The sequence below is a fragment of the Pantherophis guttatus genome, chromosome 13, assembly GCF_059756535.1.
Source record: "Pantherophis guttatus breed Tessera chromosome 13, ASM5975653v1, whole genome shotgun sequence".
In the NCBI taxonomy this organism is placed as follows: Eukaryota; Metazoa; Chordata; class Lepidosauria; order Squamata; family Colubridae; genus Pantherophis; species Pantherophis guttatus.
This window is the reverse complement of record NC_142075.1, coordinates 4,181,741-4,194,600: the sequence shown is the minus strand read 5'-3', so window position 1 is coordinate 4,194,600 and position 12,860 is coordinate 4,181,741. Positions and strand designations below refer to the sequence as shown.

The 12,860-nt window shown below is 43.1% G+C and overlaps 1 protein-coding gene across 7 annotated transcripts in view; it reads left to right on the top strand.

The window, feature by feature from the left end:
* The window catches only part of IQCH (IQ motif containing H), a 128,152-nt gene extending 115,960 nt beyond the window's left edge, over positions 1-12,192 (top strand). For 5 of the 7 annotated variants that reach the window (XM_034435468.2, XM_034435466.2, XM_087877759.1 and 2 more), the window contains 5 exons: positions 7,641-7,763; positions 8,261-8,322; positions 8,945-9,053; positions 10,995-11,098; positions 11,935-12,192. In XM_034435468.2, coding sequence (XP_034291359.2) covers positions 7,641-7,763; positions 8,261-8,322; positions 8,945-9,053; positions 10,995-11,098; position 11,935 — 399 coding nt within the window. In that variant the 3' untranslated portion in view covers positions 11,936-12,192. Of the gene's footprint in view, positions 1-7,640; positions 7,764-8,260; positions 8,323-8,814; positions 9,054-10,994; positions 11,103-11,934 lie in introns of those variants that run through there. The other 2 variants (XR_015729730.1, XM_087877758.1) reach the window with 2 other exon arrangements.
* Positions 12,193-12,860: the final 668 nt, after the last annotated feature.

Sequence of the window (12,860 nt, the reverse complement as noted above, 5' to 3'; positions counted from 1 at the left end):
TTCGCCCCCAATAGTCAGCGATGGCACCAGCTGACTATATCGGGACGTCGGAAACCACAGCCACTCGGTCTTGGATGGGTTGAGCCTGAGCCTGTTTCTCCCCATCCAGATCCGTACGGCCTCCAGGCACCGGGACATCACTTCAAGGGCATCGTTGGGGTGGTCTGGGGTGGAGATGTACAGCTGGGTGTCATCAGCGTACTGATGGTACTCCACCCCGAAACCACGGATGATCTCGCCCAGCGGCTTCACATAAATGTTGAACAGAAGGGGCGAGAGGACCGATCCTTGTGGCACCCCACATATAAGGGGCCTCGGGGTCGACCTCTGCCCCCCTGTCAACACAGACTGCGACCGGTCGGAGAGAAAGGAGGAGAACCACCGTAATACGGTGCCTCCCACCCCCAACTCTTCCAACCGGTGCAGCATGATACCATGGTCGATGGTATCAAAAGCTGCTGAGAGATCTAACAGGACCAGGACAGAGGAGCACCCCCTGTCCCGAGCCCTCCAGAGATCATCCACCAACGCGACCAATGCCGTTTCCGTGCTGTACCCAGGCCTGAAACCCGACTGGAATGGATCTAGATACGTCGTTTCATCCAGGTACTGGGGAAGCTGTCGTGCAACCACACTCTCAACAACCTTCGCCACAAAGCGAAGGTTGGAGACAGGACGATAATTTGCTAATACAGCTGGATCCAGGGAAGGCTTCTTGAGGAGAGGTCTCACCACCGCCTCTTTCAAGGTGGCAGGAAAGACACCCTCGCCCAATGAAGCATTTATAATCCCCTGGAGCCAGCCTCGCGTCACCTCCCAGGAAGCCAGCACTAACCAGGAGGGGCACGGGTCCAACAAACATGTGGTCGCATTCAGTCTACCCAGAATCCTGTCCACGTCCTCAGGGGTCACAGAATCAAACTCATCCCAGATAACATTCTCAGGACCTGCCCCCGTCATCCCCGCTGGATCTACCCAGTCGGAGTCCAGATCTTCCCGAATCTGAGTGATTTTGTCATACAGATACTGAACAAAATCCTCGGCTCTTCCCTCCAAGGGGTCCTCCCTCGCTTCCTGATGGAGCAGGGAGCGGGTCACCCTAAACAGGGCGGCCGGGCGGTTATCTGATGACGCAATAAGAGCAGCAAGATAAGTGCATTTTGCTACTTTTATTGCCACTAGGTAATTCTTAATATGAGATCTTACCAGTGTCCGGTCAGATTCAGTACGACTGGCCCTCCAACTACTCTCTAGGCGTCTTTTCCGGCGCTTCATCTCCCTCAGCTCCTCAGTAAACCAAGGAGCCAGGTGAGATCGACGCCGGGTCAGAGGCCGCAAAGGCACAACTCGATCCAGAGCTCCAGCGGCCGCCCTATCCCAGGCGGCCACTAGGTCTCCAGTCGAGGCGTGAGCCAGAACCTCAGGAATTGGCCCAAGCTCCGTCTGGAACCTATCAGGTTCCATCAGGCGCCTGGGGCGGTACCATCTCATCGGTTCCGCCTCCCTGCGGCGGGGTGCAGTGGTTCGAAGGTCAAGGCGAAGGAGAGAGTGATCTGACCATGACAAGGGCTCGATGACTATGTCCCCTATCTCGAGATCACTCAGCCACTGTCCAGAGACAAAAATCAGGTCCAGTGTGTTTCCCCCCATGTGCGTAGGGCCATGAATTAGTTGGGTCAGATCCATAGCCGTCATGGAAGCCATGAACTCCCGAGCCACCTCAGACATCTCCCCCACGGACGGCAGGTTGAAATCCCCCATGACCATTAGTCTGGGGGTATCAACTGCCACCGCGGCGAACAATTGACCACTGGAACGCCTTCATGTTGTAGGTGCTCCATCACTGGAAGTTTTTAAGAAGAGATTGGACAACCATTTGTCTGAAATGGAATAAGTTTCCTGCTTGGACTAGAAGACCTCCAAGGTCCCTTCCAACTCAGTTATTATGGAATATTTGGTTCTCTATTTACCAGCATTTTCTTTAAATTTAAGTCTTCTTTTAGCATATCCTTCATGAACGAAGGACTAATCGCAAGGGGACTTAGTTTTCTTCCATAAGTCAGGAAGTTGAACAATGACACTGGTAAATATTTATTTATTTATTATTTATTTATTTATTTAAATATGATTTAAATATCACTTTCCACATACTCAACTTTCATTACCCTTCAGAATAATTAAGTTAGAAATCTCTGAAATACAGCTACTGTTCTTTGCAAACAATCTTCCATGTTGATGTGTAGCTACAATGACATAAAATCCCTTTCTATGTCATTGTAACTATGGTCAGCCCAAGCTCCATATTTCTATATGTCATTGTAACTAACTTCTTTGCTAATTTTATTATGATAATTACTTTTATTAATTTACAAGAGCCAAGAGCCTTGGTGGCGCAGCAAAGTGCTGTTAACTAGCACCAGCTGCCTGCAATTACTGCAAGTTCAAATCTCACCAGGCTCAAGGTTGACTCAGCCTTCCATCCTTTCGAGGTAGGTAAAATGAGGACCTGGATTGTGGGGGCAATAAGCTGACTTTGTATAAAAAAGAACACCGCTTGCGGGGGCCCGAAAGCCCTACTGAGCAGGTATATACAAAAGTATGAAGGCTATTGCTTAACGCATTGTAAGCCGCCCTGAGACTCTGGAAAAGGGCAGCATATAAATCGAACCAATAAATAAATTTTATTAATTGTAATAAAAATTGAATATATCATTGTAACTAATTCTCCCCAAGCTCCATATTTTTTGACTATTTTGGCTCTCAAAATTCCCAGGTGGCATAATCAATGGAAACCCATCTTCCTGGGAATTCTGGGATTTGTAGTCAACATATTTGTAGATTACCAGATACAGTGGATATAGAAACTTTACACACCCCTGTTAAAACGCCAGGATTTGAGATGTAAAAAACTCAGACCACTTCAATATTTTTCCCACCTTTAATATAATGTTCAAGCTGTACAATTCAATTGAAAAACAAACTGAAATCTTTTAAGTGGAAAATAAAAATTATGGCTGCATAAGTCTTCACATTTATAAGTAGGAATGTGGCTGTGTTCAGAATTAGCCAATCACATTTCAACTGACCTTTTAATATGACGACAGTGGCCCAAAGTATGCCTCCAAATCCACAAAAGAATGGCTTCATCGGAAGATGCTTGAAGTTTTGGAATGGCCCAGCGAGACTCTCTACCTGAATCCGGTTGAAAATCTGTGGGGTGACCTGAAGAGGGCTGTGAACAGGAGAGGCAATCTGACATTTGCAAGGAAGAGTGGGCAAAGGCTCCCAAGGCAAGGTGTGCCATGCTGACAGGCTCCTACCCCAAGACTGAATCATCATTCACCTTTTAATGACTCCATAATCCCTTGTGGGGAGGAGTCTGGGCAACTGAATGGAGCTAGCAGAGTGTTTTACTGGCCAGATGCCCTTCCTGTCACCAATGCGGAGTTTTGTTCAGCGGATGCATTCTCATTGTGTCCAGAGAGAGAAATATCTGCCTCTACCTAGGATTGAACTCACAGCCTCCTGATTGTGAGGCAAGAGCTCCACCTCTAGGCCACCACACCACTCCTCCTACCCTAATTTTAATGTCATAAAATTAAAAGGTCCTTCAACGAAGTATTACTTTAAGAGTGTACTGTAGAAGATGACCAACCTGAGCCTCAGGGAGGAGTCAAATGCGTCATCAGTCATGAGTCCCTGCGTGCCCACAAGGAATCAAAATGCAGCCGACCTTGAATTCCTTTCTATTTTTAACTCCCACAAATTTCCCTTGGCTGTTAGTAGTTCAGATTCTTGTAGAGAGTTTAAGCTTGCAATAAATGTTTATACCCATTTGAACTGCCTGAATCTCCTGTTTTCCCTGGCATTTGATATCTGCAACTTCCTGCAACCACGTTATTATAAGTTTTTTTTTATTTTCCCTCCCGAAAGATTTCAGTTTGTTTTTCAATTGAATTGCAGCGTTTATATGTTATGTTAAAGGTGGGGAAAGAATTCTGAAGTGATTTATCTTGATCTGATTTTTTTACATCTCAAAAACCTGGCATTTTAGCACGGGCGTGTAGCCACTGTATGGGAAAATGGCTTTGTAGCCAGATTTTGTGCATTCCCCGAAATGTCAAGATTGATAACCTTTTGGTCTCTTCTCCTCAAGCTACTACATGGGGTAAGAGGAGCACAAGGGAGTTCTGATTCAACTCCAGTTCCAGGTCTTAAAAATGAAAAGTAAACCACGCAGCCATTCTTTAAATTAAAATAATTGCAGATTAATGCATATTTGTCACTTTTGACCTGCCCGTTGCCCACAGCACATCGTTTCTTCCTCTTCCCCATTCAAGGGTAAAACACGAGATCCAGCACATCAGATCTTTTAAAGAACCGGAAGAAACAAACAGAGACAAATCTTTTTACAGTGCATGATCTATAATGAATGATTAAGTAAAAACACTTTATGTGAAATTATGATGTTAATAATGCTTCTGTCCCCGTGAATTTATTATGTGTTCACTGGGCTGCTCGCTTTGATTTTGATAAAATGGAGCGGCGACCGAGTACGAGTGATGGTTTTTATTTTTAGAAATCTCCTTTGCCAGAGCAAATTTCCTAGATACCGCCGCTACTGTAATTATGTAGAAAACCAATCACTCATTATACTTAGGATACATTATCTTTGAGACAGATGAGGCTAAATAAGCAAGACATTAATAATTCATCCCGCAGTTCATTATGCATGTGTTTGTCTGCTTTGTAGCTGAAATAAGCACCTCATCAGACCGATGCCTGCGTTTAAACAATGGTTCGGTGTTATTGCTGCTACATTCGGGTTTACGCTTGTTAAACTGCGATTTGGATTATTTTATCAAGCATCCGTTTCTTTTATTTGCCGCCGTCTTTTGCCAGGAACAAATTTCTCAAAACTTTGGGTACCTGTTCTGGAAGCCTCTCTTTCAGCCGGCTGGCCCCGGAGAGAAGGCAGCCAGACGCTACCCCAGCCCGTGCCTGCTTGCCTGTCTCATAATAGTGCCTGGGTGAGCATGGTGTGCAAGGAAAGGGGTTGCCACTCTGGTTAGCAGTTTCATGCCACAAATAACACTTGAGAATGAGAGATTTGGGATGAGGGGACCGAAGGCTGGACTTTGTATCCACAATATCTTTCCATTAAATTGGAGAGCTAGCTTAAAAACCTCCCTCTAACCCTTTACTCTTACGGTTCTAATACCGTATAGCAAAAATAAAATAAAATAATAAAATTATCCCATTGAAATATGGAATATCAACAAAAGCTGCTCGAGACACCCTCGTTCTAAGGAGCTTCCCAAACTGCCTTTCTACATATGGCACATTTTGAACCCTGCATGCGCCCATTGAAATTCAGGTCTTTACTGGATGATCACCAAAATTACTTGGCAGCCATCAGCTAGCATGGCTGCAACCCCTCAGCTCTCCCTCCCCGCCCCCGATTTCTGCCAACAACCAGACACTATTTTGCTTAGCACAGTTTTGCAAACATTGTATTATTAGCCTTCTTGACATTGTGATAGCCAGTCGATGGCACAACAGTGGGCAGCCAGTGCCCCCCCCCCGTGCCTTTCTTATGGCCCTCGGGGTCCCCTCTGGATCAGCAGTAAAACTCCAAAGGTTGGCACAAGAATTTCCTGCCATTTTGTGATGGGAATAAAAATTGTGCTGCAGGCCAAAATAGATATGCCACAGCGAGTTATTTATGAATTTATTCTAAAAACCTCCCATACTTGGGAGAGGAAAAATAACAAAATCTGGCCGTGTCCACCATTGTCCTACTCAGGGTTACTGTTAGGCCCTGAAAAATGCCCGAGGACATTTTTTTAAGAACAGAGGAGGAGGAAAAAGTAAAAGTGGTCATGGTGAAAAAGCACGTGTATGACTGAAACCTTAAGATCAATTTTAACATTTTGGTGTGTATGTGAGACACAAGAAAAATGTATGAGAGCTACTACATTCTCAAACAAATTCTCAGCAGTTTTGGGCTGGCGAAGGGGTTTAGGATAACTCACTGAAGCCAACTCATCCCAGTCAACTCACCACAGGACAACTTGCCGCAATCCAACATGGGATCACTCAAGAGAGGGACATCTTGTCTTGCTTTGAGTTTTGAACCTTCTCAAGTGAGAAGTCCTTGAGACTGGGGAGATGAGCTGCAATTCTGCTTCTCCCTCTTTTGACTTATCAGGTGTTGAATTTCCCATGGTGAGTCGGCCAGGATTAGTTGGTCTGGGCAAGTCAACCGTGGCAAATTCTGCTGGAGAAGTATCGATGCTCTCACAAAACCATTCACGTGTGATTGTGGGACTGCTACAATTCCTTTTAGAAGGCAGCCTGGAGAAGGCCGATCTTGCTAGCCTTCCTAAAGCATTTCTACCATCTTGCTGACCCTGCTATTTTTTTCTGGGGAGGTGAGTTAGGCACTTCTCCAAACTAAATGTTTGTTTTCTGTGAATATTTTTTAAAAAATGGTTGCTGAACAAATGATCGTAAATCAAGGATATCTGTAATTTGCTTTTTTAAAAAAAGAATCCTGAGACCTGGAATTCAGTACTTTAATTCTGTGGTTTTTGTACCGGTTGGTAAATCCCAGGATTCGGTGTGAGGGGGATCATGTCTGAAATCTTCTCACCCTTGATTTATATACTACAGTCCTTTCGTGTTTATTCTGGATCCTATTTCCATTACCGCATCAAACCACGAAGCAACTTTGGATTTATTATCATTTTGGACTGATGTTCAGTGTGGTGTGAAAAGATTTGGATTCCCACCAATTAGCCTAAATTTCCTTGCAGAGTGATTGGGGGGTGGGGGGATGTGAGAGGCCTTTGAAATGTCTGAAGTGGGTTCAGAATCTCTCCAAGCAGGAATCTAGATCTTTGTAGCTTTCACACTGAGTAGATCTCAGCCTCGGTGCGAAGTGATGAACGACATAAACGCTTCTCTGGGTATTTACTGTATATTGACTTCAGATTTATAGAATGAAACGTTGAGAGGTTTAATATCTGTTTTATATTATGCTGCTACTCATTTTGGAATTTCAGTTTGCCACTCAAGATACGAGCCCTGTTGGGTTTAGTAACTGCTTTGTATCTTCTGCATCCTGATTAATTAATTGATTGAACTATTGATTAAATTTATATGCCTCCTATCTCACTATTGAGAGCAACTCTGGGTGGCTCCTTCACTAACTACTGAGGGCTCCTTGTAAGAGAGCCTTCCCAAATTGTGTGCCCTTTGGATGTCTATCTCCCACTCCTACAATCCTTAATCTTCCAGCAGGAACAGAAACTGAGCTGGTCTGGAGGGCGCCAGGTTGGGAAAACTGCACAGGGCTGCTCTCTCCATCAAGACCATGCAGTCCGACGGTAGATGTGTGAACAGGACTTAAGGAATGGAGATGCCTCCTTGAGTTACAGCGCTAATCCTCCTCCTTTATTGGTGTTCAAGGGAGTCGTTGCAAAGGCTGAGATTTGTTTCTTTGAAGAAGGCGAAGAAGAAATATGCCAGGAGGCTTAAGATTTAGCTACTCTTGTATAAATCTGCACTCCAGTCTCGAAGCTGGAATCTCTCAGGGATTCCTCAGCCTTAACTCTTTCTCCTTTTTCCTTTGCCAGACTTCCCTGGTCAGCCGCTACGTTCTCATGAGCAGTTCGATTAAGAACGACAACCTTTCCTTAATTTACTATAATGTCTTCCTCCAGATGTGCAAGGCTCACGGGATCGGCTACGATGTGCGGGTAAGAAGGATGCCTGCTTTAATTTCAGTGAAATAACAATAGGAAAATAGGTTGGGGAAGAAATAGAGGGTAATAAACCTCTAAAATGCGTGAACCACACATGTTAACTGATTTGGGGAAAGAAACTCCATGTTTTTGCCCCTGTGATCGATTTCAATGAAATCTGTGATTGTGTGCATTTATTAATAGAGTTCAGATACTGAAATCCTGATTTCAGGTCATTAGGACGTGGAGGGAGATGGGGAGAGGAGGAAGGAATTACAAATATATTCTGTTTACAGACACTTTCTCTTGCTGAATACTTGACCACTAACTTTTTATATCGGCTTGGAAGTGAACATCTTAATTGGCTTGCTCTTAAATTATTATTTTTTCTTAAATCACATCCTCTCATGTAACCCGCCTTAGCATGTGATCTTGGGAAATTGTATGTTTAGCATTTCCAGACACAGAAAAAAAAAAAAAAAAAAAGCTTAACATCTTATCTCTCTCAACAGCTAAAAGAAGGAACTGTTTTTATCTTGTTTGAAGATAAGAAACGAAACACATTTGGGATGATGTAAGTTCCCAAGGAGTCGCTGGTCCTTGATAGTCCTGGAGTTTAAGATTCCTTCTCTTTGCCTGTCTTCTGAAAGATTAAACCCCAGAGAGAATGGCTCCTTAACATACCCTGATGGCTGAGGCACAGAATTGTGTCAGAAAAGCCAGATTAAAAATATCCATAACTATTTTTATCTAGTAACTATTCTTCAAGAGCAGCCACAGCCTAAACCTCACTGAAACGGTTGAACTCTTGTTTTTATGGGGGATCTGAGCAACCCCAAGTTTCCAACAGCATGCTCTGCCATTAATAATACTGGGGTTCTCATGCCAACCAGCAGCGCTACCTGTTCACATATTTGAGATGGTTTAGCAAAGATAGGACTCCCATGTTTCAAATGACTCAAGCTTTTGCCCTCCTCCATTACTTGATTAATAAAAAATATTTATTACACAAATCCTTTTTACTGACAAGTTAAAATGGAGCCTCATCTTTTGTATCTCCCTGAAGATTGCCACCTTCGGAGATTGAAAATATTCATTAAATCCCTCCGTCTGACAGGCCCAAATGAGAGGGCGATTGTTTTTAAGCGTGCGAATAGAATCATTGGCAAAGACGTTTCTTTGGATATCATTAACAGAACAATTGGAGAACATCTCCAGGGGGTCCTCATGACCTTTGCTCAGCATCTCTTCATCATCTATCAAGAATTATCAGCACCTAATATGCATGCCGAGACCAATTTTAAGGTGAGGTGTTAATTAACTAACGATCCCCGTTAAATTTCTGTTCAAGGACAGAAAACACCTCATGCTGTATTATAAACAAGTGCTAAACCATCCTCGCTTCTGCTCGTAGCAGTACGTATTTCACAGCTTGCGGGTCAATATTGTGAGATTCCCGGCGAATCTGTTAGTTAAATTTAAGGGTTTTGGTACGGGAGCATGGATTTGCTTGGGCTGAGAGCGATTGGTATATTTGTTTAAAACACACACACACATACACACACACAACACAACACAACCCTCTCTAGCATGAATGGCTAGCTCCCGAGGAAATTAGATTTTCATTTTGCATACATCCACTCTTGGATTTACTAATTGGAGAGGCAAAAAATGCTCTTCTCCCCAAAGACTTCTCCTATTGATTCCTATTGAAACGGTTGAGATGTTTGAAATATTAAAGCACATCCATTAGGAGGAGGCAAACAAATAGGCTGTTTATGTTCCAATAGCTATGGAAGGGTGATGGAAGGGTAAACCTAGGGCCTGCACTTGTATACCAAGAGCCCAATATGATGGCTGTCAAAGCAGGGACTTACTTAGGGAGCCTCTGGGGGGGGGGGCGCTACTGTTGAAGGCACTTCTGGAGTGCTGGTGTTTTGTGAATGGCCACTCACTTGTAGCTCAGCTCCAGCCAACATAGAACATGGAATAATAGGGTTGGCAGGGACCTTGGAGGCCTTCGAGTCCAACTCCCTGCTCAAGCAGGAGACAGTATAGCATCTCAGACAAATGGTTCTCCAATCGCTTGGAGTTCCAATGTTGGAGCCCCCACAGCTCCTGAGGCCAGCCATTCCACCAATTAATTGTTCTCCCGGTCAGGAAACTTCTCCTTAATTCTAGGCTGGATCTCTCTCTTTAGTAATCTTTCACCAAGTATGTCTTGTCCTGCTTTCAGGTGCTTTGGAGGATAGATCAACCGTGACAGCCCCTCAAATATTGAAAGACTATCATATCAGCCGTAGTTCTTCTCTTTGTTAGACTAGACACACCCAGTTCCTGCAACCCATCAATTGTAGTTCCAACCTGTAATGCCCACCGTCATTGTTAAGAATTGTATTTTGTGTGCTACTGCACAGTGATGGTTTGGTTCCTACTCCAAAGGTGCAAAAGATGGCACTGGAAATACACAGCAGCAATTCTGAGTGATGAACTGGAAAGCAGTGGTCCATCTCAACCCCAGGGAAGGCACCCCACACACAAGTGTCTACAAAGGATGTCAAAAAGTAAAGAGCATCTCTTGATTATATGAATGTGATCCCCATAATGGCTTCTATGACACCACACACACACCCGGTTGACATCGGGTGATCTCATTCTTGCATATACTTAGTTCTTTGGGCAGGTTGTAGGATTCTGAAAGTTGAAGCCTAATTTTCCTGAATGGAAACAAGTCCAAAAATCAGAAGATGCTATTTGCCCCTTCAGGCAACCTATTAAATTTTTGCAAAGATCCTGGGAAATGTTGAAGCCACCATTTTGGGTTTCTAGGAACCAAGACTTCTACCCAAACTTTGCCATTGGTTACGAGTCCCGGCTGTAACCTTCAGATGATGGTAGCTTCAGCTTTGGATGACACCATAAATCATGAGCAGGGCTCTCCAAACTTGGCAACTCTAAGACTTGTGGAATTCAGCTCCCAGAATTCCCCAGCCACCTGGGAATTGAAGTCCACAAGTCTTAAAGTTGCCAAGTTTGGAGAGCCCTGCTCATCAGGATTAAAACCATGTGCACCACCAGGGATGGGGCAAAATGTGATGCAGTTTCCTTGGCTTTAACTTAGCAACTTCCATCAACACAGCCTTAGGTGAATGCCCATTATGGTCAGTCCAGAAGCCCAAACATGAGTGAGAGGAATGGATGCGGAAATCTGTGGGGCTAATCTGCAGCATTTCCACCTCTTTCTAGGGAGCCATTCAAGACATTGAGAGGATCTTGGGGGTTACGGAGCAGAACAAGTTAAAATTTGAAGAGAAAAAGGAGGCCTCAAAAGCAAAAACATCCAAAAAATAGTAAGTAAACCTTCCATCTCTATTCATAACGTCTTCCAATAATCCTTTTGCATTTTTCTTTTCCCAAATCACACTTCATGCACTTTGCTTGAATAGGTGACCAGTCGGCCAGACCAAAAAAAAAAAAACATTCATTTTTCCTTAGGATAGCTTGAGCCTAAAGCTTTAAAAATCATACTTAGTTGGTCATCACCGTGCATGCCCCTTGGAAGAGAAAAAATGTGTAATAGGATGCAATTGGTCAGTTCCCTCACTCCATAACATCCTCTCGGTTGTATGCCAAAAACTTAATATAGGGTAATATAAACACCATTCCAAGCAATTTATATAAATTAATACATATACAAAGAAACCTCACAAATAAAGGCAACTATACGTGTCCCAAGACAATATTGCAAGATTGAATCAGGGTCGGTCACTGGGACTGGAGGTTTAGTCTTCCAAGCTTTAGGATTCATGCTGGAGCCCATCTTCAGGGAACTTCTGTCTAGCAGAGTGTGTGCTATGGGCTACACTGTGCCTTGTATTTATGCGGTGTCTGATTGGGTGTGGCTTCACCAGACACCACATGAATACGACGCACAGAATAGCAGCCCAAAGCACACATTCTGGTGGAGAGAAGTTCCCTGCGGATGGGCCCCAGCACCAGTTGGAAAGCTCAGAAGATTCAGCCTCCGGTCCGGGTAACTGACCCGGATTGGATCTTGCAAAGAAACCTAAATATGAAATTTACACCTGCTCTCTTTTAGGGCAAAGTAAACCAATTATTGAAAGTAATTGTTTTGGAAGAAAAAATACTTGAATGTTGATTCATTATTTTTTTTGTCTTTCAACAGATTAAAATACACTCTTCACACCTTGAGATTCTTGCCAGGCATCTTCAAACTCTTCGTCTTTTGAAGCCTTCCCCTTTTACAGTTGTAAATCTGAAACTGTTTTTTGGATTTCTGAAAACCACATTTAGGGAAGCTAAGTAGGTCTTAGTAGTGATCCAGGTTTTAAAAACTGTTAATATTAGATTAAATTTCCTCTTGTGTGCTTTATGTGAGTATTTATTCCTCCAATAAAATGCAATGTGTTTATATTGGAAAAAATGATTTCCCAATGTCGGAAGTGAGAAAACTCTTCTAATTTCTAAGAATTTTAAATTTATTTTTCCTTAAAGGAATGTGCCTAAAATGTAACTGTTGCATGGAAAAGAAGGAGGCATTTTTGTGTGTTTTATTGGATGATCTACTCAGAAGATCCATTGGGTTCAAGGAGTCATATCCCAATCCATTTTCAGTGCCAATAATCCGTAAGAACTGAAGGGAATTATAGGAACAGTCACGAGTGGACTTTATATTCGATACCAGATTACATTACGAATAGTTTCACACTTCACAAATTTCTGAGAGTTGTTCTGTTACTCAAAAAAAAATGTAAGCACATTTGCTTGGAAGTAATTATGCTGAACAAGATTTAAAACCCATTATCCAAATTTGAAGAAACCTGTTCCTCACAGTGACTGAGTTCAGACAACATGCTTAACTAAATTAATTAAATTAGTGCCTGCACAATATACTAAACTTGGCTAGTTTTGTTTAAAGATCTCATGTGTTTTGTGAGCCCTGATGCTTTGGTATTTATGATCTAAGGAATTGTGCAAGCTCAGTCAATGGCTTTATTCAGTAATCGGGCTAAAGGTGCTGTGTGAATACAGCATAGTCTGTTTTTGAGATTCCCATTCTAAATTCATGGGTGTTATCAGCAAATCTGCTGA